We start from the raw sequence: 26,140 nt of genomic DNA on the forward strand, positions 1-26,140 counted from the left end.
TAGGGCATTAATATGTATTGTGTCTAAGGGGTTATGCAATATGCCCTTGAGATTTTTTACAGCTGCAAAAGCAAAGAGGAAATCAAATTATCTAGTCTGACTTTCTACATCCTTTAAATAAATAGGACATTTTCAGTCTGTCCCTCTCCTTGTGAGGTCAACCATCACCCAGGAAAAGTGTACAAAATGATCATTTTGATGTGGTTTAGAACATGTCTTGCTTGGAGATGAAAAACTAGCTGGGTCCTTGATGTGTCTACCTGCCAGTGGAGATGGGCTCAGAACCTAAGAGAGCTAGTTTCATTGATGAAGTCCTGGAGCCTTCTCACTTCCTCCCAGCTGAGAGTTGTGGCTCTTCGTCCAGCCCTTCACTGTGCGCTCATCTTCAGCAGACTCCTGGAGATCCTTTACTGCTAACAGAGGACACTACAAATATTCTCTGAGTTCTAGCGGTTCTACTGTGAGCCATTCCATATGCACTCTGGCATGTGAGCTCTTAAAGTGACTGCTGCAAATTACCATCTTCTAATTCTTCTCCCTTGGGTCTTCGATTTTCTGTCTTGATCATAATATATTTATCTCTGTAAATGGGGAAAACAGCATTTCTTTGGGGGGGAAAAATTGGGGCTATAACACTGATTGGTATCGTATTTCCAGAAGTACAATTTTCTACCATTTTATTAATACTAATGCCATTAAAAGCCTAAAGTTATAAGTGATGAGGAGGAATTTGAAGACACAGCTTCACTTTTGTGAAGGTGACTCTATTAAGCTCTTTTATGATTTGCTGTAAATACTCAAAGCTCTACAGACCTTTCTGTAGCCAAACCCTGATCCTTGGAGGAAGTGGCTTTGGAGAATAATAAAAAACAGAAATGTTTTGAAACATTATCCCTTCTTTTTCTGCATATCATGTTCCAATATACCATACCAGTATATCTCACCTCTCTAAGAAGATGTGGAATCACTTTACTTGGCCTGTCAAGAAGTGAGCGATGCTGACATCTTTCTTGCTAGAAAAGAAATATTTGTGATGCTTTTCTGATGTAATGATACTTCAATCTTCTTCAGTATAAAGAAGTCAGCTCAGATTGTTGTCAGTAAGATTTTATAGAAATTCAAAGCTAAACTTAGTGTTAAAAATGTTGGTGCTTCTCCCCTTCAGGAAAAAAGATATTACTTTGAGCCCATTTTAATCACTTAATATATCTTTTGTAGTTCTGATAAGGTCAGAAAAGTTTCACTGGGTATAAATATGCTATGGGTGATGATATATGGTTGTATGTATTAGACATATATATGCTTTGTGATGGTAATTTTGGAGATTCAGTCTTCTCTTTTTAATGGCTCTATACCATCAAAGAATATAAATGTATTACAGATGTTACTATGGGGTCATCTGTAAGGGGCATGACATAAAAAAAAATAGGGTAGCACCCACTTCAAATGTGAAATTGAATTTGTCACTGTGGCCCTTCAGCACCTAATGGTCTTGAGCCCCAGACATTAAGAATCTATATTAACAAGCACAATAACTCAGCAGTGGGATTCTGAAGCATAGTGAAGTTAGGAAAGGCCCACAACCTGAAATCCTAAATAATACAGCAATAGTGGGGCTCATACGATATGATGGCATGGGGGTGAGTTTAAGGGAACTTGATTCTTCTTCAAAACACAATCCCCCTAGCAGAGAGGACACTTCAGAAAAGGGGGTGAAAAAGTGACCAGGAAGCCACTGCCATGGGGCTGGGACTCCCCCCAGCAATCCGTGGACCCTCTCCCTGTCGTTTGGATATGACCGAACCTTCACAGGTGGCTTTCACCTTCCACTGCATTTCCAATACCCAGGCCAGTGCCCAACACAGTCAGCACCCTATAAATGCTCACTGTCATCATCACAACCCCCAACATCTGAGTAATGCTGTGTGGGCCTCAGTGCCTGTACCCCAAACAATACCAACAGTGGTAGCTCCAAAGTGTCTGAGAAATATGGTGATGCAGTAGGATGGGGAACATTTACATAGCAGGTATTTGGCTTTTATCCTATATGTTGATTTAGGGGTGTTTTTTGGGATGGCAGAGATGTGGGGACCAGAACGCCTCTTCCCCCAGCTACTCCTGCAAGTGGCTGCTGATATTTCACCCTTTATAGACAATACAATGACGTTCAGACCCTTAAGTAACTTGGTTGATATCACACTGCTAAAAGGGGCCAGGTTACTTGAGTATAAACGGTCTGAATCCAAAGAATAATCCAAGAGTTGATCTTTTAGAAAGCTGGATCCAGTCATCAACTCCACCAAACCTGTCTCCTAAACAGATGCATAAGCTTGCAGCAGTGACCAGGTTTTAATCTTCTGCTCCTATGTGAACTAAAAACTGTGCTGCTCACCTGTGCAAGGAATGCACACATTTGGCCACAGATGTTATTCACTTCTAGGTTTGCTATTTGAAACAAACTGTTAAAAGCAAAATTCTGTCTTTCCCTGTCTCTCTCTCTCTCTCTCCCATGTATGTGCACACACATGCACACAAGGGTGGGGATCAGGTACATTCTGTTCCTTCATCCCTGAAATGAGAGGATCAGACTAGAGCAGTGGTTTTGGCATTTAATGTGCACACAAATCATCTGGGCATCTTGTTAAATGCAGATTCTAATTCAGCAGATTTGGGATGGGGGCCTTGATTCTGCACTTCTAACAAGTTCCCAGGTGGTGCTGATGGTCCACACCACATGTTCAGGAGCCAGGGACTGGAGTACCTGAGGCCCTTCCCACTCTGAGCATCTCACCCTACTCCCTAGGCACTGTACAACTATCAGAGAGGTCAGGTCCATATCATTCCTGCTCAGTGCACAGTTCTACACCTGTACTCCACTTAACCAAATCTATTCCAGGTCAAGGGTGGGATCCAGATCCATGAGGCATTCCTTAACTAGTGTTTTCTCTTCAATGAACATTTTTATCTAAAATCCTCTAGTACTTAGAAATTTTACCCTTTGCCTTCCATCAGTCCCTAATTATGTTGTGGTGCATCTAACTAAATTAGAGATTAATAAGGTCACACTAATAAGGTCTCTTACTAAGAAATTAATAACAGAAAATAATCTCTTAATTATTTTCTTTCCTCAGGAATATTTGTAAATGGCTGGTTCCCTTTCTGCCTTTAGCTTTCAGCACATGCGCACGCCCCTTCCCTGAATAACCCAAATGTAAATTATTCTCTTGCTGCCCCCACCATGGGCCAGTCATAGCACCATCCTTAAAGTTCTTTATAGCACTCATCAAGTTTTGAAATTTTGCTTGTTTACTTATTGTCTGTCCCCTGCACCCCTGCCCAAGAGAAAGGAACTTTGTTCACACGGTTCACCACTCTATCCCCAGGGCCTAAAATGGTAACTGTAACACAGTAGGTGCTCAATAAATATTTGTTGAGTAAGTGCAAGAATCAAATTGCTGGGTATAAAAGAGGTGCTCAAGAAAATGCTTACTGGATGAATCAGAGACCCATTATGCAGCCACTCATCTTGGAATCTTGCATTTCTTTAGTTTTGAAAATTAGTCCTTGTCTGCGTGTGTCTTCTTTCCCACTGGGTACTTACCGCAGCTCACATCACAATTAATTTTGAAAGAAGATCAGACATGTGAGTTCCTATTAGTTCTCAGTAAGACAAGTCATCTATCTGTAGTGCTTGTGGATTATAAGAAATAATAGGAGCGATGTTAGCGTGGACACTTAGGTTATGTTTTGGAAACACAGGGCAAATTTAGCTGTGGGTCTCTTCTTGGCTGTTCCATTGATGGAGCCCTTTCTGCAAAGCCCTTTCCAAACTCAGCTTTGATCTGCTTTCAGGGCTGCCAACACACCCAAGTTTCTCATCTCACACCTCAATTATTTTTTAAAGTACACAATCCACAGCACACAAAGCTTTGATGGTGTACATGGAAAATCATAGAAAATGCAGGCTATAGGGGAAAACTGAATGTACAAAATGAACCCACTTGTTAGACATCAGAGGAAACAACCTTTGGTGGGTCTCTAAATGAGAGCTTGTCTGGCTTGAATTCTTTGGCATCTTTCAAAAAACACAAGCTAAGGGCTTGATCGTGACCTTGACACTAGCATAAGTTTACCATTAGCTTCCAAACTGAAGTTCTGGGAAGTGATGCTCTCAAAGGTTCACTTGTGGAACTCTGGGGAATGAAGGCGGAGGCAAACACTCATCCCTCTGGCCTGGCAGTGTTCCATGGGGAAGGGCTAGAAGCACCATGCATGTAACCTCTGAGAAGCCCCAAGGCCAAGTGCAGCACAGCTATGCAAATGCCATCCTGGGGCTTCTAAATTCTATGGCTCCATGCAAGCTCTGCTCAGTGTTTTCGTTTCCTGCCTAATCTATTTCAAAAGAAATCTAATGAGACTTTAATCTACTATTGCATTTCATATTTTCTGTTTTATGAGGCTCTTTTAGCTTCTATATGTGCCAGGAAAAAACTGAGAGGCTCCCACAGTGTGTTGCATTGGAGTTGCAGATAAAAGGATGCACTGTTAAATCTGAATTTCAGATAAATAACAAATTGTTTTTAGGTATATAGGTTCCGTGCAATATTTTTATAGAGGCCCACAAAGGATGTGAGTTGCCACCCCACAGTGTACAATGAAATGGACAAATATTGGGATTTAAGAAATCTGGAAGCTCTGGAAGCTCTGAGCCAAAAGACCCTTAAAAGCGAGGATACCTAATTATTTCTCCTTTGCAGTGATTTCTCTAAAAGGAAACAATCTAATGCGGGATTTAAAACTTTCCCTTTATTATAGCTTGTTTTCTAGCATTCTCAACCTGAGCAGGTGTGGAGAGGAGGAAGGAGGTGGATTCTGAACACTGATCATCATCCAGATCCCTTATTGGCTTGAAAAGGGTGACAGAGGCCACCTTCCAAACAGGCTTCCATTCAGGAAATATTTCTGCTCCATCTCCACCTCAAACATTGTCCGCCTTTATAACATGGTATCTGCACGTCTGTGCCTTTGTCGTTCTGCTGTAAGGTGTGTGCTCTAGCTTCAAACACAAGTGAATGCCCTGTACGTTTAGGAGTCATCTGTAACTGGATCTATGGGCAGCAAAGCCCTCCTGTTTGGGTTCCGTGGATCTTCAGCACACACCCGTCCTCCCTGCCCCCCCCCCCGGATATTTCTGTCTGGACCCCAAAGTTCAGACGCTTGTTTCATCTGCTCTTCTGTTGTTTTCTTCTTGAATCCTGGCTGCCCCATTTCTTCCTTTTGCAATACTCCAAGGGGAATTTCCACTCTCTTCTCCCTGTCATTTTTTACTTTACAGTTGAGAGGACAGGGATGAGCTAGGAAACAGGATCTCGCTCCCCCTCTTGCATTTTTTAAATGACGCAGGGAGGGACTTTGGACATCCCCATCTCCCCCGAGGGTCCCCTCCGATGCTAACCCTGATTGCTGGGCAATCACAGTGTTCCTGTTAATGCTCGCTGATTGCCGCACGCGGTGGGCGCAGGAGCGGCTGCCCACGAAGGAGCCCCGAAGCAGATTCTGATCTCCGATGAGTCGCGGCCGCCCGCGTCCGGAGGCCTCGCTGGTCCCGGGAGGCCGGTCACGGAGCCTGGCACCGCTGAATCCAGCGCGAGAACCTGGGTCCCCAGACTCCCGGCGCAGCGGGGGCGGCTCCGCTTACCGGCCCGAGTTCGCTGGGGAACAACTTACTGTGCTCGCTGCGCGTCCACACTGCAAACTCCCGAGCGGGAGGGGGAAACGCGGCACTGGCTGCGGCGCGTCCCAGAGAACAGGCGACAAAAGCGAGAGAAGAGGGGAGGGAAGCAGGGCGGGCGAGCTGGGCGCGCCCTTCTCTCACGCTGGAGCGCCCCTCCGGGAGCGGCTGCCCCACCCGCAGGTCCTCGGCCGCCCGCGGCTCAGACAGGTAGTTGCAAGAAAGAGAACAAAGCTCCGGCGCGGGCAGGCGGAGGGCCGGGGCGGCCCGGAGCGGAAGGCAGAGGCCCAGCCGCCCCACGTCCGCCCCCCGCCCCGCCCGGGGACCCCGTGCCGCCCCGCCCCCCCTCGCGGTCCCCGGGCAGCGGCTCCGCAGAGGGAGCAGCGGCGGGGGAGGCGGCGCGGGGAGCGGGAGGCCAGCGGGGGCGGGGCGGGGGGCGGGCGCGCCCCGGAGCGGCGGAGCAGAGCTGGGGACCGGCTGCCATCCTGCAGCAATTTCCCTGTGTCATGGCTCCGGTCTCTTAGCAACAGCCGCGAGTCCGGCCGCCCCGAGCCGCAGCTGCCGCCGCCGCCGCCGCCGCGAGCTCAACTCCACCGGCAAAGCCCGGCGCGCCGCAGCGCTCCGCACAAAAGGGGCGCCGCGGGAGGGCGGCGGGAGAGCGGCTCCCCGGCGCAGGCGGGATGCGGACGACCTGACACTTCCTGGAAACTCTTGGAAATGGCTCCCGCCTCGGCACCGGAGGGGGCTGCCCTCGCTGGGCGGGCGCTCGCCCCCGCGGGGCTGCGGAGCCGCGCTCGGCTGCGGGGCCCCGAGGCGCTGGCCCTGCGCTCCGCCGCCGGCTCGGGCTGAAAAAGTTTCTCCATGGTTCCTTTGTGTCGCCCGAGTGCCCGGTTGCCGACCCCGAGCTGCCCCAGTCTTCCCGGGTAAGTGAGCGATATTGTTTGCTTAGAGTGCTGCCATTTTGAGCAATTTTGTCAGCGCGCGGCCCCCGGCTGCCCTCCCCACCCCTCCTGCCCCAAGCAGCAGTCCCGGCGTTGGGGAGGGAACAGTCATTTCTCCGGGCGGGCCACAGGGGATGCGCTGCCCCAAAAACGCAAGTTCAGGCTCGCCCTCACTTCGCTCCTGCCAGTCTTCTTTCCAGAGGCGGACTCCCAGCTGCTGCACTCATGTGACTCTAACATAAATTAGCAGACCGAAAAGAAGGGCAAGGGGCTCGCCGCCTGCCAGTTAGGGAGCGAGACTCGAGGACCCGGGTTGGGTCGCGAGCAGTGCAGGGCAGGGTGCTCTCAGCCTGTGGGCTCCGAGCCTCAGACACCGAGTGGGGCTTAATCCATCATGAGCTGAGAACTTGAACGTCTCTCTTGGAAGCAGTTGTATTTTTAGACATCCCTCCTTTGCTCCCCCATCCTCCATTCCTTAACCACGGCAAGACCATCACCAAGCAGTAAACTGCGAGGGCAGGCAACCTCGACTGCTAAGTTTGTTTTCCTATATTGTGTATGAAGAAAAGCCTCAAAGGTGTGGGTCTTCCTTGGCGTCTGACTTTCTGTCAGTATTTCACATCGGATGGCGGCGATACACTCTAAGGAGTTAAGCCTTCAACAGAGCCAAAGAAATAATAAATTAGGGAGTTGATTACTAACTATTAAACTAATTTTAAAGATCTGTAAACGACTGTTGAAATCCATTCCAGTCTTTCTTACATTCTATCTACCCAGAGCCAAAGCTGCCTTATGAGGAGAAATACATGTGGGTACCTTCCTCCTCGAAGACGAAGGGCATCCTAGTGCAGCTTATCAGCGTCCAACAAAATGTTAGCCCTTCCCTCCTGGAGAGCCATTCTGCCAACTGAGTCTGGGTTTGTTTCTAACATGTCTGGGGATCCTAAATCCTTCTTAAAATAATCACGAACTTCCAGATCATTACATTAAAGATGCGGGAGTCTAGGGATCACTTACCACACTAGTGTCTCTGTTACAACTACATGATAAATGGTGCCTATTCAGGAGAGGGAGGTGACGGATGGACAGTAAGCTACTCTTTTTTTTTTTTTAACCATCTGTTTGTACTGATTGGTGCAGTTCCTTCTTCAGACAAAATTAAAAAGATTTATAGATGCATTCTCTCGGCTAACCCCTCTCTAACCCACCTCATGTTTCTCCTTACTGAAAACCAACTAAGTTCCAAGGAGATTCTGATTTGCAAACATTGTAAAGAGCTGATTACCATTTGCTTTTCCACTGGTGGAGAAAAGATCCTGCCTATATTTATATAATGGAGACGATCAAGGACCAAAGCTCTTCCCCAGGCACCAATTAAAAGCAAAATTCTACCTAAGTAATCCTACGTTTTTAAGGGGTAATTTATTCTAAAATATGAAATATTTTATAAAATACCAACAAGCTTGTGAGTAATACCTGTGCCTCTCAAATTCATGCAGTGCCCTTAATTTTAGCATCTGTTATAGGAGGGAACACAACCAACAGAATAGAAAATGTTCTACTCTGGGGATATAGCAGCACTGAAAATCTTAGAACTGTTAATGCATCTGTGCATTTACCTGCCCAGGTTTTATTATATAAAGAACTAAACTTCCCATAAGATAGTCCCTTGATCGTTGCCACCCTCCCTTCCTAAAAATGACCTCATGAGAAAAAAAATGAAGAAAACGGCTTTCACTTGGGAAGGAAATGTCTTTCTACAAATCATCATTTTTATGTAGACTGCTGTACCTAGTTAATTGCCTACTCATTTGAATATTGGGATCCAGAAGAGTGCTAATGGCACAAGAATAAGGGGTCAGAAAGCTATTATGGCCGAATGTGGTTTTCTTTTTTTCTTTTTTTTTTTTAAAGATCATGATTTTCCCATGGGAGAAAAAAGATCTTTCTCTTGGAGATTTTAGGGAACTTCTCAAATTCCCTGATGAGATTTAGCACATGATACCTTTAAGGGAGTTCCTCAGAGGGAGGAGAGGAAGCCAGAAGGAAGAGCTTAGTTACATAACCAGTTACCTAAAACTAAATATTCCACCCCAAGAAGCTGTCCAGATGTTGCAGAAAAGAGATGAGGAAAAAGCTGGGAGAGGGATCTGCTTGCCTTTAGCTGTAGGAATAATAACGGGTGGGAGACAACTTTGTGAAGAGATTTATTGTCAGAATGTTGACATACCTTTATGGTCTCCCAGCAATGAACTCTCTATTAATTATCTGAGGTAAATAAGCCATCTGCCTGCCAGCATATGACCTTTAATCTTCATCCTGTGAAATGAATTCCTTTTATCTTTATGAAATAGTAACTTTTGCGACTCTTTGGCTGACTTTGGGCCTCACACTGACATATTTCCTCACTTAGAGACTTGAGAGTGCTGTGGCAGCTCCCTTGGTGAATCTTGATTCCAGTAGGGCAAAGGGAAAGGATTTTAGCAGGAAAGTCCTCAACTGCTACTTTGAGACCCTACATTCAGTTTCTGATGGTCAGAACTCCATTGGCTGCCAGCCAGGAGGGTTTGAAATGAACCATGCCGAGATATTACCTACAAAGTGTGTAGGGCCAAGGAGGGTCAGGTGGGGCGGGGAGAGGGCGATGTGTTCTTTCAAATTGTTTTATCACCTATCAAATATTGCAACAACTCTGCCCAGCCATGATCCATCTACCCCACCTCCTGGTCTCTATATCCGTCACTTACTCGGGTTAGTGGGTAAAGGCCCTTGGGGGCGGGAGGCACACACGTGGTGGGATCCAGCAGCTGGACAGTCGAAGCGCGTGGGTTTTTGAAGCCAAACCCATACCCTCTGACTGTCTTCCTCTGCTTTGCAGCAGGAGGAGGTGTTGGAGCAGCTAGTGGGCAGCTGGCACCCCCCTCCACCCCCGCACCAGCCTCCTCCGCCCCAGGGGCTAGCTGCGCACTCCACTGGCTCGCCATGATCGCCACCGGCGGCCTGCTGAGGATTTCCGCCAGAAAGCAGGATCCCCTCCGCCCCCCGAGCCAGGTCCCTAAGCGCAAGCGGAAAGCCAGGAAAAGGCGCAAGAACGACGTGGTGGTGGTGAAAGGCAAGCTAAAGCTGTGTTCCATCTCCGGGCTCATCGCCCTCTGCGGGATCCTGGTACTGCTGGTGGGCATAGCCATGGCCGTGGTGGGCTACTGGCCCAAAGCCAATGGGGCCAACAGGGAGGGGGGGAAGCAGCTGCGGCCCGCCGGCAGCGGCCACCGCCTCCCGACCATGGCCATCAGCCCCGGTGGCAGCAAAAACCGGTCCAGGGGCCTCCCGGGGATTCCAGGCAGTGCCAACTCCAGTTCTGCGGGCGCGCCGAGGAGCACACCTCCCGCGCGACCCGCTGTCCCCTCTTCGTCCTCCTCCTCGTCTGTGGGGTTCTTCTTCCGCATCTTCTCCGGCTACCTGCACTCTGACAAGCTCAAAGTCTTCGGACCCCTCATCATGGGCATCGGCATCTTCCTCTTCATCTGCGCCAACGCTGTGCTCCATGAGAACCGAGACCGAAAGACCAAGATCATCAACCTGCGGGACCTCTACTCCACCGTCATCGACGTGCACAGCCTTCGCGCCAAAGATCTGGCTGCCGCCGCGGCTGCGGCAGCCGCCGCCGCCGCCTCCTCCCCCTCGGCCCCCGCCTCGGCGACACCCGGGGCCGCGCCGCTCAATGGCTTCCTCAGCTACGTGCAGTCGCGGGGCCTGGAGCTGAAGCCAAGGAGCTGCAGCGCCGCGGGGGATGCCTTCGGGGCGGCGGCGATGCTGGCCAGGGGCTCGTGGCCGCACCCCGCGGCGCTGGGCGGGGACGATGGCAGGGCCAGGGGCGCCGCGTCCCCGCCGGATCTGGCCTCGTCCCCGCGCTGCCCGCGGGAGCCCCCGAGTCTGGCGGAGGCCGTGTACAGCATCTACCGCGAGCGCTCGGGCGTGGCGGGCCGTCGCCGGGCAGCCGCCGCTGTGGCCGCCGCCACCGCGGCCGCCAGCCGCAGCAGCAGCCCGGCGCCCTGCAGCCCACCCGAGAGCTGGGGGCGCCAGAGCACCGCCAGCTCCCTCGTGGGGTCCTCGCTGAGCGCCTTCGCGCTGTTGCCTTTGCAAGGGGATCGCGACGGGGATGGAGACGCGGGTGCGGAGGGCCCGAGCTGCAGCTGGCAGAGGCCGCCAGGGGAACGCGGCTCCCGGGAGATCCCACGGGGCGAACTTGACCTGGGCTTGACCGACCTCCGCGGTGCCCGGGGCGGCGCGCGCTGTGCGCCCAGCGGGGACGAGGAGCCTGAGGGCGCGGCGGCGGCGGGCACCGCCAGGGGGCGGGGCGGCCGCCTGCCCAGGACCGGCAGGTACGCAGCCCTGCGGCGCCGCAGCACCAGCGGGCTCCCTGATTGCCGAGCGCCGCGGTCCCCCGAGCCCCCGCCCTCCCCGCGCAGCGCGGACCTGGACTGGAGCCTTCTGACCAAAGCTGCCTCCCCGTCGCCCCCCTTGCGGCTGGAGGTCTCGCCCGCCGCCAGGCTGGACTCGCCGAAGTCCCAGACGGAAGACCCATCCTGCAGCAATAAGGGCTACACCCCCCTGAGGGAGGCCAGCACCTCCCTGAAATCGGTTGTGGACGCCGAGACCACTGAAAGTCAAGACTGTGAGGCCACCACCGTGCCAGGTGTGGAGCAGAGCCCTCCAGAGGATCCCAGCCAAGGACCACCCACAGCCCAGCCACCTCAGCAGGTGCAGAGGCAGTTTACAAACAAGGAGAAACTCTTCATGATTTCCCGGTCTCATGCCACAGGGGTAGAGGACGGAGAACTGGAAAGTACTGGCATTTAGAGAAAGAAGGAATGGGAGGAAAAAAGAAGTGAGAAAATAGGAGTAATGAATTAGTGAATTCATTGAATTCACTGGAATGAGTGAATTCAGTTTAACAGTTTCCTTTCCTTGTGGACTTACCCAAGGAAATTATCCAATACCCAAAGAGCTGCAGAATGTTATCCTTGAATTGCGGTCATGAGATTCCTGTAGATAACTCCAAGCAATTTTTTTTTAAAAAAAAAAGCAAACAGTCTTTATGTCCGATGGTGATTGTATGTTCCATGAAAACCAAATGTATTACAAGGTCAGCAATCTATTTCATTAGATAAAATTCCCTTAAGTTTCTTAGAATGAAAATTATATATTTTTGACAGTAATTGTGCACTTTACCCCAACTTTTCTTTTTGGGGAGAGGTCCCTAATTTCCCTAACCCCTGTGTTCTGCTGCTGGTTTTGTCCATGGCTGCCTGTGAATGACAAGCTTTTTTCCTCCTGTGCTTTTGCAGAGCATAGTAGGGTTTGTCTCTGTTCTTTGAGAACTGATCTCACTAAATGAAGTCAAAGCCAAAAGCATGAGTATATTGGGAAAGAGCATTTTCTTTGCCCCACCCCACTCCACTCACTCAGTAAACCCAAAGTCCTCTTCATTTTTTAAAAGGCTATTTACATTTTGCTACTAGGGTATCTAATGGAGACTGAAGTGGACCAGCAATCCTGAAGTGGACCAGCATCCTGACACCATCACATTCTTAAGTTCACTATATCAAGTACACAATACTTTATTGAGTATTATCACACCTGTATTGCAAATAACATTAATATTAAAAACATTTTTTAATAAAAGAAGTTTCCAAACAGTTAAAACATAATATCGCTTCATTTTGCCTTGGAACTAATGCTTCTAAACACATGTTAAACATTTAACAGTTCAGCTGGTAAATCTAAAGTATTTTGCTCTGACACTGCTACTAAGATTGTAGTTACCTTCTGGCAAAGTGCTCAGTGCTATCACCACTCAATCGGTTTCCAGTATATTTTAAAGTTTTAAACATCTGGGAGTTTCTCTTTCAAATGGAATGATACATTAAGCAAATAGTCATTTTCTTTAATACTCCTAGTTTACCTCAAAGTATTCATTTACAGAGCACCAGGCTTAATATTCCATTTGTGTCCTCTTGGAATTGACTTACTTGATTTTGATAAATTCATGATCTTAAATCCTTAGGCTAAATGGTAATGTTTTTATAATTTGGTAGGTTGTGTACACTGGATTTTCTTAAAAGTCAGTTAATTTTCAAGAACAGTAAACAATATATCATTGTGATGCCCTCTTCCTTTGAATGTGAGCTGAGAATCTTAATAGGTGTTTCTTTCTTTTGGCCATTTGGAGACAAGTTCTGCCATTGCATGCAGCTGAGACTATCATTGCAGGAGCTGAAAATACTGATTTTAAAGGAAAATCCAGTCAAAGGGGTAGTCATGTTGGTCCCCAGGAGTGAAGCAGTGGGTCCAGCAGAAAGAGTACAGACTCAGGAGTAAGACTGGGCCCCAGCTGTCAGTCTTGAACAAGTCACAAATGCTGAGTCTCAGTCATTCAGTCTATAAAATGGGGATACCTAGACATACCTCATGAGATGTGAGGGGGTAGAACAAAAGGTTATATGCAAAGAGCCGAGCAGAGTACCCGGCTTAGAGTATGTACTCAAAAAATGGTGGTTATTATAGTTATTATTATTTTTGTTATTATTATGATGATGATGGTATGTTTGAATGCATGCTGTAGAAGAATGGGTTTTTCCTGGGCTGACTTGAGCTCAAGAAAGCCTGGGCTAACAACATTGGGAATATCCGATTACTTTCTGCATGATTTTAGTCAAGTCACTTAATCCCTTTGGCCTCTGGTGAATGATATAATATTCGGCTCTAAAAGCTTTACTTAAATCCAGGGTATTTGTTTTGTCCTGGCTATAAGCATATTTGTATATAAAACTTTGCAAAGTGAGTTTATACTTCATAAACTACCTTTTACTGTAACCTTCTGTAATCAGTTTAAGAGGTCCTAACTTATTCTAAGATTGGATCTGAAGTAAGCTAAAACTTACTTTTTTTAAAGGTGTCGATTAATTTATTTGGCTCTTCTATGTAGCAAAGGTGAATTTCCACAAGTAAGAGAGACAAGCAAGTGTAACCATACCTCCAGGTAGTGTTGAATTTCAATAGTCTCAACTGTTTTATCACACTTCCAAAATATTTTCAAATTTCTCTAGTTTTCTTTGCTGTCGTCTTGCATACTGGGTAATTTATATACTGAGAGATTGATGAGTTGCTTAAAAGGAAAAACAAATTCCAGGGCTCTAAAATACTGTATCCAGTCCTCAGAAAATGCACTGTAAGACATGTAGCAAATAATAAAACCATGACCTCTTAGTTTAACTTTAAAAAGTTGGGCAGAAAAATATTTATCCCTTACAAACTTTAGAAAATTCAGTCCAACTAGTTGACTAGACTTAACCATACTGACTGCCTAGTTATATTAATCAGATTAAATATATAACTTGTAGTTCATATTGATCTCATGGACACAGGCCCTTGGAAATGTAATAATAATTTCAGAAACTCATTTAGCTCAGAATCAAGTCACATCTATCTTAACCATCCAGGAATTTAAATGAATATTCTTTTCCCTGAAGATAAAAAAGGATAAGCTCAATTTTCCATGTCTTGGGAGGAGCCCTGGCTTTCCACAGACCTCAGAAGGAATTCCCTGCAATCATCCTTGTCACAGAAGCAGATCTTCTGCCATACCAACCTAAATTTGTTCTCACTACTTACTGAGGGCTGTTCTGTTTACATGCTTTATACTTACTAGCTCCATTACTTCTCATAGCAACCCGACTGAACTAGGATTATTACTATCCTCATTTTACAGAGAAAGACACTGAGGTCAGGATGTTGGGGTGCTTACTCGGGTTACACAGTGGGTAAACAGAGGAGTCAAGATTTATACAGTTTTGCCTGAGAGATCCTTTCCCAAAAACCAATCTTAGGGATTTGCAGAGGTGTTAGAATGCACAGCCAGTTTAAAAGGTGGTGTTTGTGTTTAAATCTTCAGACTGGCATAAACAAGATTTCTTTTCTATGTGACTTTGAAGGGTTTCTTCTACCAACTCTATAGGACTGTTTGAAGGGATCTTAGTGATTGTGGGACTCCCTCCACTCTATTTATAAATGAGGTTGCTAAGAATTTGCAAGATGGAACAATTTGTTCAAAGACAAACAACTGTGGCAGGATTAGAATGTTAAAATAATTGCAATGGTTGGCATATGCATTCCCCCAACCCTGCCCAGACTTTTATTGTGTACTAGCTAGATGACAATGGGCAAGCTGCTTAGCCTCTCTGTGTCTCAGTTTCCTTTGCCATACCATTGTAATAATAATGGTGTCTACCTCTCAGGACTGGAGTGACTATTAAATGAATTACTATCTGTGAGAGTGCTTACAACAGGGTTGGCTCACAGAGTGCTTAAAGATTATTTTAGTTTTATTTAAAATTGAATCAACTGCTAAACAGAATCATTTCATATGGCCTTTCCTTTTATTGACAGAATAATTTTATGTTTAAAAATTGGAAGTGTAAGGCAACATAGCATAGTGGCTCCAAGTGTGACTTGGAGGGTTACATAACACTGTACCTGGGTTTCCACATCTTTAAATGGAGATAATAAATAGCATCTGACTCATGGAATTAATTATTTAAATGAGGACTAAACAAACTAATATACTGAAAGAACTAGAACAACTCCTGGTACAAATAAACCTTCAGTGAGTGTTAACTACTATTATTAAGGCAAAATACAGAAAAGTAATTAGTTGGCTAAATTTACTACTCGGTTGTTAAGACAACCGTAAACTTACTGTACTAAAAAGTCTTTATAATTTAGGTATATTAGAAAGAAAAAATAGATCTTAAAAAATGAGGGCTTCTGGTGCTACAATTCTTCCAAAAGAAAATATAACTAAGGAGAGCTAGATAGCTGCTCTGCCCAGTCCCACCATCCTGGCGTTACACAGCAATGACTGAGGACCCAAACTGGCTTACTTGGTTCTATGTGGCCATGTCTATTCCGTTTCCACTTACAGAGGCTGGTCACATCAGAAAAGCCAGGTTAACCCCTCAGTCCCAGCCCCTTTCTATTAGAGAGCTGACTGGGAGAAAGGCTCATGAAGACCCAAAGTGAGGAGCAGGTACATGTTGATGTACTTAAATGTCTAGACAAAAGTTCTTCCATACTGGTTTTCTCTAGTCATGTTGGATTATTTTAAAAGATGCAGTTTTGAAAAGTTTTGAGTTAGATAACTTAAAAAACTCCCCAACAACATAAAAATAGGACCAACTAAGCCGATGAATTTGTATTTTGATAAGAATAGTATTTTTGTCAAGATATAAAGCATATTTTACAGTCAAAGCATAGGATTGATACTTGCAAACTTTGCATTCCATAGACCTAGATTAATTTTCCATTTTTCTGCTAAAAATCATTGACTGAATATTGAGACCAAGTTTTTGAATGACTCTCAAAAGCAATTTTTTGAAGATTTTATTTTTCTTTTCTAAGAACATTTTTTTTTTAATTTTAAGACCCTTTATTTTCCTTTTGAGGGCAATTATCTTTGAAGTTTTTTCCTGCAAAAAGGAATGAATTTCTTTAAATGGATGTGAAAATTAAATGTTTTTATATTGTCACCAAAAATTGGGAGTTCATTTGCATTAACAACTTTAGTCAAACAGCTACCTGCCACTTCCCCAGACCTGTTGAGCTCCTTATTTGTAGAAGCCATCTATTTCTCTATCATGTCAGAAAAGCAAAGGGCTAGCATTGGATTTCTTAGGGGCATGAGCCACAGTAAGAGCTGTAAATGCCTACCATCCTGGGAATTTAGCTTTCACCCCAAAACCACTTTTGGGTTTCTATCCTTTGAAAATATAGTTATTTAACTTTGAACTGGCTCCCTACCCTTATCCCATCGATAATGCTAGACTGATATGGCCCTGCATGACAAGAGCAGACATTTGGCTGATTCACTAAGCTAACATAGATTTTTCTGCTCACGGTATATGTCTGGTCAAAAGTCTGAAAAAGCTGATGCAGATTTACCCGGAGAATCAGAGAGCCTGGTCCTGTCTCAACCTGCGCTGCTTTACCTGTGCTCCTGACCCCACACTGTGACTGAGTTCCGCCAAGTGCAACAGGTTGACTGTCAGTCACAAGGGAGGGAAAAAGGCCACAGAACCAGAGGTGGGAGGAAAAAGAAAATCCTGCGAAAAGAGAAAAAGACAAAGGTTAGAATCAGGAGGAAAGCTTTTTGTTTCACAACTGAGCATGTGGTTACTCTTGTTTGTAAATCACTTTTATGTAGACAGGTGTCTTAAAATGAAAGATTACAGCAACTTTTATTCCTTAGAAAACATTCTTTCAGCAAATTCATGGTTTGACATTAATTTGTATATTTTTCAATCTTTCAGAAATTCAACATAACATTTTGACATAAACCCATTTGATACTAGGAATTGCTAAGCATCTAATAATGTTTAGTCATGGAAAAGAAACTTATGGGCAAATTTACAAAGAATTGATTTTACACTGAAAAATTCTTTATACTGAAAAATATCTTTAAATTATGTCTATACTTACAAAGGAAGAAAATATGCAAGTTATTAGTTGGAACTGGTGTAATAAGTCAACTGAAGCAAGACGATAAACACTACTTTGTCTCAGTGTAGGGATTTGCTATTGCTTTATTTATGTGATAATTGCCTTACCATTTTATACAGATATAATGTAAAAGAAAATGATTCACCTGTAGGAGTACACAGCTTTGGCTTGAAGCAGCTGTCCTTCTGGAAAAATAGATGATTCATTTTTGTAGAGCTCAGGATACATTTTTAACTGCCTGTCATGAGTCAGGGAAGCACTGTGGTAGGTGGAAGGGATTAAACTATGAATAAGATACAATCACAGACCACAGGATTTGCAGTAGTATTGTTGTTGACACAGTAACAGAACCGATCATTTCAATACAATGTAAGTATCACGAGAAACGTATGGGATGCACCCTGCAGCTCAATCTTGAGAAATGAAGAAAATGTCAGCTACATGCCCAAAGGTGGAAAAGGTGTGTCGAACAGTGGACCCAGCAGGAGCACCTGCAGGAAGGTGAAACACAATTTAGCAAACCAGATCTTCATAAGACAGTTTGTATTTGACATTGCTCTAGTATCCCCACAATCACAGGCAAAATACAAAGTTTATTTTGAAAGAAACAAAAAGCTATCATGTGTCTGTCTGTTTTTGTCAATCATCTATCTATAGATATCTCCTTTTATAAGTAGTAGAAGCATAGTTGGTATTAAGATTAACATGATTTGGGTATTAAAATACTCAAAATACATATTATTTACCATTAGATATTTAATTATTCACCATTTATAACTGACCTCGACTAGCAGGATTTCTTAAATGAGAAATAGCAGTATGTGGAACTAACAAACCATGTTCTATTGGACCTAAACCATCTCTATGAGTGAGAATGATTTTTGCCAAACAATACACTACTTTAAAATAATCATTTAATTTAAACATTCAAGTTCTAGAAATCATTTCTCTGGATGTGGTATAAAGGGATGTGGGTGGGGAATCTGCCACTTGGCAATGTTGTGTGTTTCCAGGATGATGAATACTCTTGTGTTAATTCATGTCCTATAAGGATTGGGAACAGCATAAACTCAGGGGCTGTTTTATCAGGCCACAGGGTATTTTTCAGCATCTAGACATATTTCTACATCAATTTGCAACATAATTTTTAATAATAGAAAATATAATTGGTCTTTATTAACAAAAAGTCCCATTCCTATTTTCTCCTCATACCCATGTTCATGGCAAAGAAAAGATTATTTAAGGCTCAGTCATCCTCTTGCAAATGTGTCTGAAATATGTGCAAGTATTCTTCATGGTCTGGCACCCCAAAGATGATGCTTTCTAATTTCTAAATAGCCAATCTTTTTCAGGTATTTTCTGAAACCAGATTCAGCCAGAATAATGGTTTGGCACTGTATAAATGCACGCTGATCATTTACACACAAAGCTGCAAGCTAAAAGATAAGCCAAAAAAAAAAAATCTACTTTTCAATATAAAGTCTATTAAAGTAAAAAAAAAATAGTATTTTTCTGTTTGTTTGAATGTCCCACATTTTGATTTCTTCAAAAATCATTTTAGTGCATAAACACAATCAAAGCAAAAATATAAAATGTGTTTTTTCTTTTTTTAATCCATGAAAGTAAGAATTTTGCAAAAGCACTTTCCATTGCAGATAAAGTTCAGCAGATATTATCAATTGTAGTTTTATTATCAGAGCCACTAAATAAATCTTTCCAAGAGATATATTTATTGGTAACAGGTTTAATATTTGGAAATACTGGTATTAAGGACTATGATTAATATGATATGATAAATGTCAGGAAGCAAATAGAATTCTTGATAAAGCATGAAAATTCCAAAGGGCTAATATAGTCACCTAAATGCTAATTCTCTGCTTGTATAACTACACATCTCAATGTGTTTGGAGCACAAAATATTACTTCAGTGCTTGCACATTTGATTGTACAATTTCTTCCATTTGTATTACTAATTGCATTTCAGCCTCGTGCCTGAGAACATTCCTTGATTTATTAGTCTTATTGGGGATTACTACTTTACAAAAAAAATTGCATTTATAGTAATAGTAATAATAATAATAATAACAATAATGGGCTCAAAGGAGACCAAAAAGTAATTTGAGTACTCTACTCATAATATAGCATTGTTTGCACCCAATTTTTTATATCTCCTCAGAGAGTAAATTGAATGATGTCTTTTTGAAATATGTGCTTTCAAAAAGCCAAAACACAAAGTGCATGTTTGCAACCTTCTCATTTCTTCAATCCCATGGCTGTTGGATGTGAAAAACTTTCTTTTAATTTTACAGTATAATCTAAGTTGAGATATAGGGGGAATGTTTTCCAAGATTTCTGTTATTATAAATAAGTGAATGAAAAGGAAATTTAATAATGCTATATAACTTTGAAAAAAAAGCCAACTTTGATTAAGTCAATGGCAATTAAACAGAACACAAATAAATTGAACAGAGCATCTGGTTAGCCTGTATGAATCATCTTCAACAGCAGTACCAAATAATAGTAAGAAAAATAAATAAATAAAGTGATACAGAAAGAAGAAACTTACTTCAGGCATGATTAGGGCCATGAGTAAAAATAATCCAAGTTGATGTGTGGCAATTTTTAATGCAACATAATTTTAGAAAATTATTTAGCAATTGTGTAAATGTGACATGCCTGAAAAATGTTAATTAAACTGGTTTTCACAATGGTTGAGACGTATAATTATTTAGCCATGCTCCCACAGTCATTCGGAAGGATATTGTAAGCTCCAATTCTAAAAGTCTGTTTTGGATTATAACCCCTGGAGCTGGTGGGTGAATGCAGAGCCTTTTCTGTTCACAGAAAATGATGAGGTCCCAGATATGTCACCTCATTCTTCTCTGATTTTATTTGCACACATGAGGAAAAACAACTTCAACAGCAATGCAGATCGTTATACTTCAGTGCTTTCTCTTTTGCCCATATCATTAGCATACTTACCTCAGGGAAGAAAAAATCTGTAAAACAATACTAGGTTGGGTCTCGGAATGAAAAATCTAGCCATTGTATCCCCTGATTTACAAGCACTCCCTAAAATCTTAAAGGTAGAGAAGGAGATTGTTGAGAAGATGAGACAGAGAGGGCCTCTTCAAATCTGGAACATTTTACCATAATGTCCAAAAAACGGATACGAGTACTTGAGGTTAATTTCTGGATCTTGGCCTGTAATTAGGAATCGGGCTGTTAAATCAAAATCATAATTTGGGAATCATAATGTTGAAATGAAACTTAGGATTGATGACAGAAGTAGTAAGCAATAGTTTGCAATTTGGAGTTGCAAAAGTTACAGACTTCAGGAGATCTCAGGGGTGTGCACATGTACATCAGTGAGCCCAGTGAGACACAAAGTCCCCACTGCAACTCATTGCTTTACTATGAGGTCTGTGAACAAAAATCTCATGGTAAGAAATAAGTAAGTAGCTGTAAGTGGAAGGATAGCAAAGTAAGAAAACCTTGCTTCAAGCAGATACTAGTTCTTCTGACATGGGCTGCAACTTTAAGAAAAATCAACAATACTGAAAGTGAATTTCTGTGTCATTGAATTGTGTCAGAGCCCAAGCCAGGGAATAAACTTGCTCATATTTATACTAAAAAAGGAGATAGGTAAGATGCAAGATGTAAGATGAAGAATTCCATAGTCACTTTTTATAATATATTTTGGTTTTCATAATCAAATAGTTTATATTCTCATTATGCCTACTGTAGTTAATATTGTGAGCAGAAGTGAAGACCTGAAAAATCTTAGAGGTCTGCGTCTTGCCAAGTGGGCTTACTAAGACTAGAAAAAAAGCCCTGAAAGTGAAGGGAACCAAACAAATGCCAATTTTGCAGACACTGGAATTGATTTCAGACTAAATTTGCATAATTAAAATAAAATAGGAATAATTAGTTATGCAGCTAAATTGCTCAGATCAAGTGTACAGAATTCAGAGATGGACAAAGTAATTTTGAAAGAGTTTGTGTTTGTTCTGATGCCAGGTGGGGTTTTTTAAAGGGAAGATTTGCTATAGAGCACGTTCAAAGGACTCTTCTCAAAGTGTGACACCATAAACATTCATTTATGGAGATGCCATACACTTGAAATGAACCAAATTGTCTCTGGTTCAGTCTTTATACAACCAGTCGATGAATTTCTTCTTGAACTTCAAAGCAGAACATACTCTGTGTTCACAAAACAAGCAAAACAGCAATAGAAATGCAAATTTTATCTTATCACATTATATTTTGCCTAGGGAAGTTCATTTAAATCGTAATATTATTTTTCACTTCAATTTTAGTTTTCCATAGACTATAATAAAGGGTTCAAGGCTGGGTCTAATTAGCATATACATGGTGGGAATTTTACCACTGCTAAAGGATGAATCAATTCATATGTTAAAAACAATCTGTCCTGTCGTATCCTTATTGAACACCTACATTGATCATTGCCCAATCCTCCTTGAACTGTGTGCTAGAATGAGAAGGCTCTGGTGAGTGATTTCTTAACTATTTTAAACAGCAGAGTCAGTATTTAAAATATATCAATGCCCCATTTTCAGACTGCTTTATGGAAAATCACTTTCTCATGCCTTTATCCCTAAATGACTCAGATACCTTCACATTTTTTTAGTGTTCTAAAAATTTAGATTTCCCTGCATCCTGCTCCCCCTACTGTTCAGTAGGTGCATATATTTCTTAAGAAATAAATGCCACATTTTCAAGTATTATATGCTCTTTCTATAAAATGAATATTCCCCCCAACCCAGCTGTCCCTTTCCCCCTGGTTAAAATCTGAAGTAATCTAGATAATAAACATTTCTATCACCATTATCCCTATCAAGAGCATAAGCTCACTCCTTCACTCCTTATCCTCTTTGAATTCATTTCTGTAGCTGGGCATATGAACAAAATGTACACTGCAAGGCACACTGCCCATTTTTCTTCAACCAAAGCACTAATGCTGGCCACATCTCCCACCACCACTCATTTCATTTGTCCATTTATTCAGTAAACATTTATCACAAACCTTCTAATTTTCAAACCTGTGTTTAACAATGAAGATAGTAAATGGATGTATTTCTTGACCTTGAAATAATCATGGGCTAGTGGAGGACACTGATATATAAACAAATAATTTTAATGTATGGCCAGTGGAGAGGCATTTTATCAACATACCATATTTATTAAGAACACGAATTTTCAACTCTGAGCTAGCCCTAAGCAGTTTGTCACCTGCAAAATAGGATGATAATTGGACTTAAACTCAGAAGAACTTTGTAAGGATAAATGATATAAGGTATATAAGGCCCTGTATCTGGCATATAGTAGATGTTCAATAATTGTCAGCTGTTTTTGTTACTAGCCAATAATGTTACTATAATCATGAGCAATTATCTAGGTTTCCTGAAGAAGGCATTTCTCTCAGTCACTCATTACCTGGAAAGCCTTCATCTGTCTTGATATAGCATTTTGAATCAGTCAGGATTCAATGACAAGGAGAAGCACTATGAGTTACGGGACAAGGGATGTGGCACAGTCACGGGACCTTGATGTTGCAGGAGGTGCTGGAGGAAGTGAAGGTCCAGGAAGGAATCTGGAGTATCAGAGGTGGAGTCATCCACCTGAGAAGCAGCACATCCAACCATGAGAAGGTGCTGGAAGTGGAGACCTCCTGGGGTCACTGCAGGGAGCTGGGCTTCCCGGGTTTCCTGGGCGGCCACCAAGTGCTCGGGGTGGGGCTGAGGCTGCTGTTGTTCCACGTGGTCATCAGTCAGGAGGAAGAATGGGGTGTGGGGTGAAGGAGAGCACAGGCAAGCTGGATCCTTCTGGCTACCCTGGGTCTGCTGAGACTCCATATAACCTTCCAAGAGAATGAATCCAGCTTCGCTTATTTCCTCTGCAAATCAGTCTTTTGGCAACTCTGACTATGAATCACCCAGGGCAGCACCGTCTAAGAGAAGAAGACCCAGCTTCACCAAGCTGACATAGTTAGAAAAAAGCAGAGTCCATCTGTTATCAACTTGCATCCAAATATACCTCTTTAACCACATTGGACTTCCAAATGAAGACATAAGGGAATCATGCTTCTACCTAACATGATCCAGCTAAACACACTAACACTATCCCCACAAAAGAGAGTATAGGTTCAGTGTATTCTTCTTTGAGGGATATTCATTCCTCTTGTAGCTAAATCACACCCGACCCTCTGCTATCCTGTAGCTTAAATACTGAGATATAATAAGGCTAACCACTATTAATATGTCTTAAGTTAGACAAAAGAAGAGCTGTCTTGGGGAAAAAATAAGAAGTTTTCATATTTCCTATCCTCTTCACCTACAGCAAGCATGTCAGATGATCATGCTTCCTTCCCTTCCTGACGGGTGACCCAAACCCTCACTCCTGAAAGTGCTGTGCCAGGAAAATTCCTGCCTATGTCAGGTTGTTGTTTTTCTTTCCAGAACATGGGAATTCTCACCCTCAGGATCCCCTGCATTCCAGACAGATTCTCCTTGCCCTCGTTGTGTAATGGCAAACCAATTCCCCCCTGACTGTCAGGATCAACCACATCAGCTAGTGCAGTAACATCCCTCTCGGCTGGCAGGTTCACTGGCACCAACAGCCAAAAGAGGCCATGTGACAGTCTCAACTTCCAGCTTCATGGACTCAATACTGTATGTTTCAGTGGAAGCATTCCTTCCTTGGGAACTAAAATCTTTAGACCAGGAGAACCCAAAGTTGTAGGCTATCAGAAGCAAAAATCTTACTAAGAACTCCTCAGGAATAATAAAGTAATCACTCCGATTTCTGTACCTTGATTATTAGACCCATAAATCATGATTATGGAAGAAACACCAACGCATGCTGGCTGCTGACTCAGAGAATACACCGCGTTCCAGAGGATATTACCCAGCTCTGCAATGTGTTGCTGCACAGCTAATGCCACCTTCACAGGGCCATTCCACTGTTGTATCAGGCCAGCTGTTAAAACAGCTGAAACTGGTATATTCTGTGTATATTAGCCCATTGCCATACTCAACATTTGCTGCAAAATTAGTTATAGTGCCAGAATCAAAACTGTATGCAATACCCTGACGCTGAAAAAGACATTCTGAAAATGCACAGAGAGAGGTTTGGGCAGAAACTTTTATGTCCCCACTTGTATTTTTTATTTTAATAATTTGAATCTTCACTCTTTTTATCATAGTCCATCTAGCTTGGGATATTGGCTGTAGGAGAGCACCATAAGTGGAGGGATGAAGTGGAAGGGATTCATCAAAGATTATCTGGGGTGTCTTAGGGAGTAGAATGAAAAGGGGGGTAGGAAATACCATTTGGGACAGCTGCTGGACTTACAACAGTTCTTCCTCCATTGGGACCCCCTTAATATTGGGGGTCCCCACTGTCCATACCTCTGTGACATGACCATAGTTAATTGATTCAAGGATAGTCCCCTGTCTCACACTTGCCAGTCACAGTCTCTCTGCCATGGATTTAAAATGTGGAAGGGGGAGAACCTGAGACCAGCAGCCGTTGAGGCTGGGTCACCTTATATTATCAGCAGCATTCCAAACAGAAAGTCCCCAAAGTCCAGCCACTGAAGTTCAGGGATCTCCTGACTCTTGCATGTTAGGCCTGTTTTGGTTTGCTTAGATATAACAGGATTTCTCCAATTCATCCCCCCTCCATTTTTTGTTTTTACTTGTTGACTAGAGCTAGCTCTTGTGCTTACAACCAAAGGAACGTAAATTAACACAGGGAGGCACTGCAGTTCCTGCCTGCGGAGCTGACGGGCTCTCCTCGGTGGACTCAGCCCTCAGTCCATGTCAGGAAGGCCACAATGCCATGCATACAGTAAGGAGGCTTACTTGAACAAGAACAAGAACTTTGGACAAATTGATACCATGCATTCTTATAACAAATATTTTTACTACAATATTAAGTATTTTCACAAAAACACTTCCAAGTCATCATCGATACTCTTATCAATTAGCAACTGATACATAACTCCTAAAGAACAAATTAATTTGAACAGTCCCTTCAATTTGAACTGTAATAGGATTCAACTCTACTAGCGCTTTTTTTGTCTCAGTGGCTCCATATAAGTGAAATGTTTTTAATTTGGAGAAGAGATATCCTACATGAATTTTATTATCACCATTAGCTTTTAGATCACTCAAGTAGGAATCTATTTTCCTACCCTTAAGGTTTATGCTCATCCATATAAAAACATAAATAAGTAAATAAATAAATAAATAAAATTTAAGTGCATATTTGTTGCTCATTAACCTGAAAGAGTTCTTGCTTAGTGGGATTTTGGAATGTCTTCATATTGGATAGGGCCGACCCTCTCAGCACCTTCAGTTGAGGAAAGCACCCTTCCCTGATGCTCTCTGATATCATCTACCTCAACAGATGCCTAACTGAAAATATAGGTACAACATGAAGTCTATCCCATCCATTGTGGGTACCAGAAGTGGTTAGGGCTGGAGGCAGAGGAAAAGAACTCCTGAGTTGTTTCTTTCTGCTCTGGTGCCCTAGAGTAATGGTTCCCAAAATGGGTCCTTGACCAGCAGCATCAGGATGATCTGGTAAATGGGGTTCCCTGGACCCAATTTCAGTGCTTAGGGGCCCCCCAAACATAATACCAAGAACACCCTTTATGTGGAGATAGCCTGAGCCCAGGGCTCAGTCCTCCTAGATTGCCCCCTGTCTCCCCACTCCAGACCAAGTCGCAGCTCCAGGCTGTTACCTGGGCTTCTGATTGACTGGCTGCAGATTGGAGGTTTCAGCAACCTCTTCCTTAGGTTTGATTAATTTGCTAGAGTGGCTCACAGAACTCAGGGGAACATTTATTTATGTTTACCAGTGGCTTGCCAATGAGTTTCAGCCC

General features: G+C 43.3%; 2 protein-coding genes across 2 annotated transcripts; both read left to right on the forward strand.

Annotated features, from left to right (window-relative positions):
- Positions 1–9,607: 9,607 nt before the first annotated feature.
- On the forward strand, positions 9,608–19,934 carry LOC118922773 (transmembrane protein 200C). The gene has a single exon (XM_036905912.2). It carries the CDS (start codon positions 9,655–9,657, stop codon positions 11,530–11,532), a length of 1,878 nt encoding a protein of 625 aa, XP_036761807.2. The 5' UTR covers positions 9,608–9,654; the 3' UTR covers positions 11,533–19,934.
- LOC130684208 (transmembrane protein 200C-like) lies at positions 9,655–11,532 on the forward strand. Its single transcript, XM_057504333.1, has one exon. The coding sequence runs from the start codon at positions 9,655–9,657 to the stop codon at positions 11,530–11,532; it is 1,878 nt and encodes a 625-aa protein (XP_057360316.1).
- Positions 19,935–26,140: the final 6,206 nt, after the last annotated feature.

This window comes from Manis pentadactyla, chromosome 6 (assembly GCF_030020395.1).
Source record: "Manis pentadactyla isolate mManPen7 chromosome 6, mManPen7.hap1, whole genome shotgun sequence".
Lineage (NCBI taxonomy): Eukaryota > Metazoa > Chordata > Mammalia > Pholidota > Manidae > Manis > Manis pentadactyla.

What these genes read in the sequence shown, in the direction of transcription:
- LOC130684208 (XM_057504333.1), top strand. Translation starts at nt 9,655, where the DNA reads ATGATCGCCACCGGCGGCCTGCTGAGGATTTCCGCCAGAAAGCAGGAT.
- LOC118922773 (XM_036905912.2), top strand. Translation starts at nt 9,655, where the DNA reads ATGATCGCCACCGGCGGCCTGCTGAGGATTTCCGCCAGAAAGCAGGAT.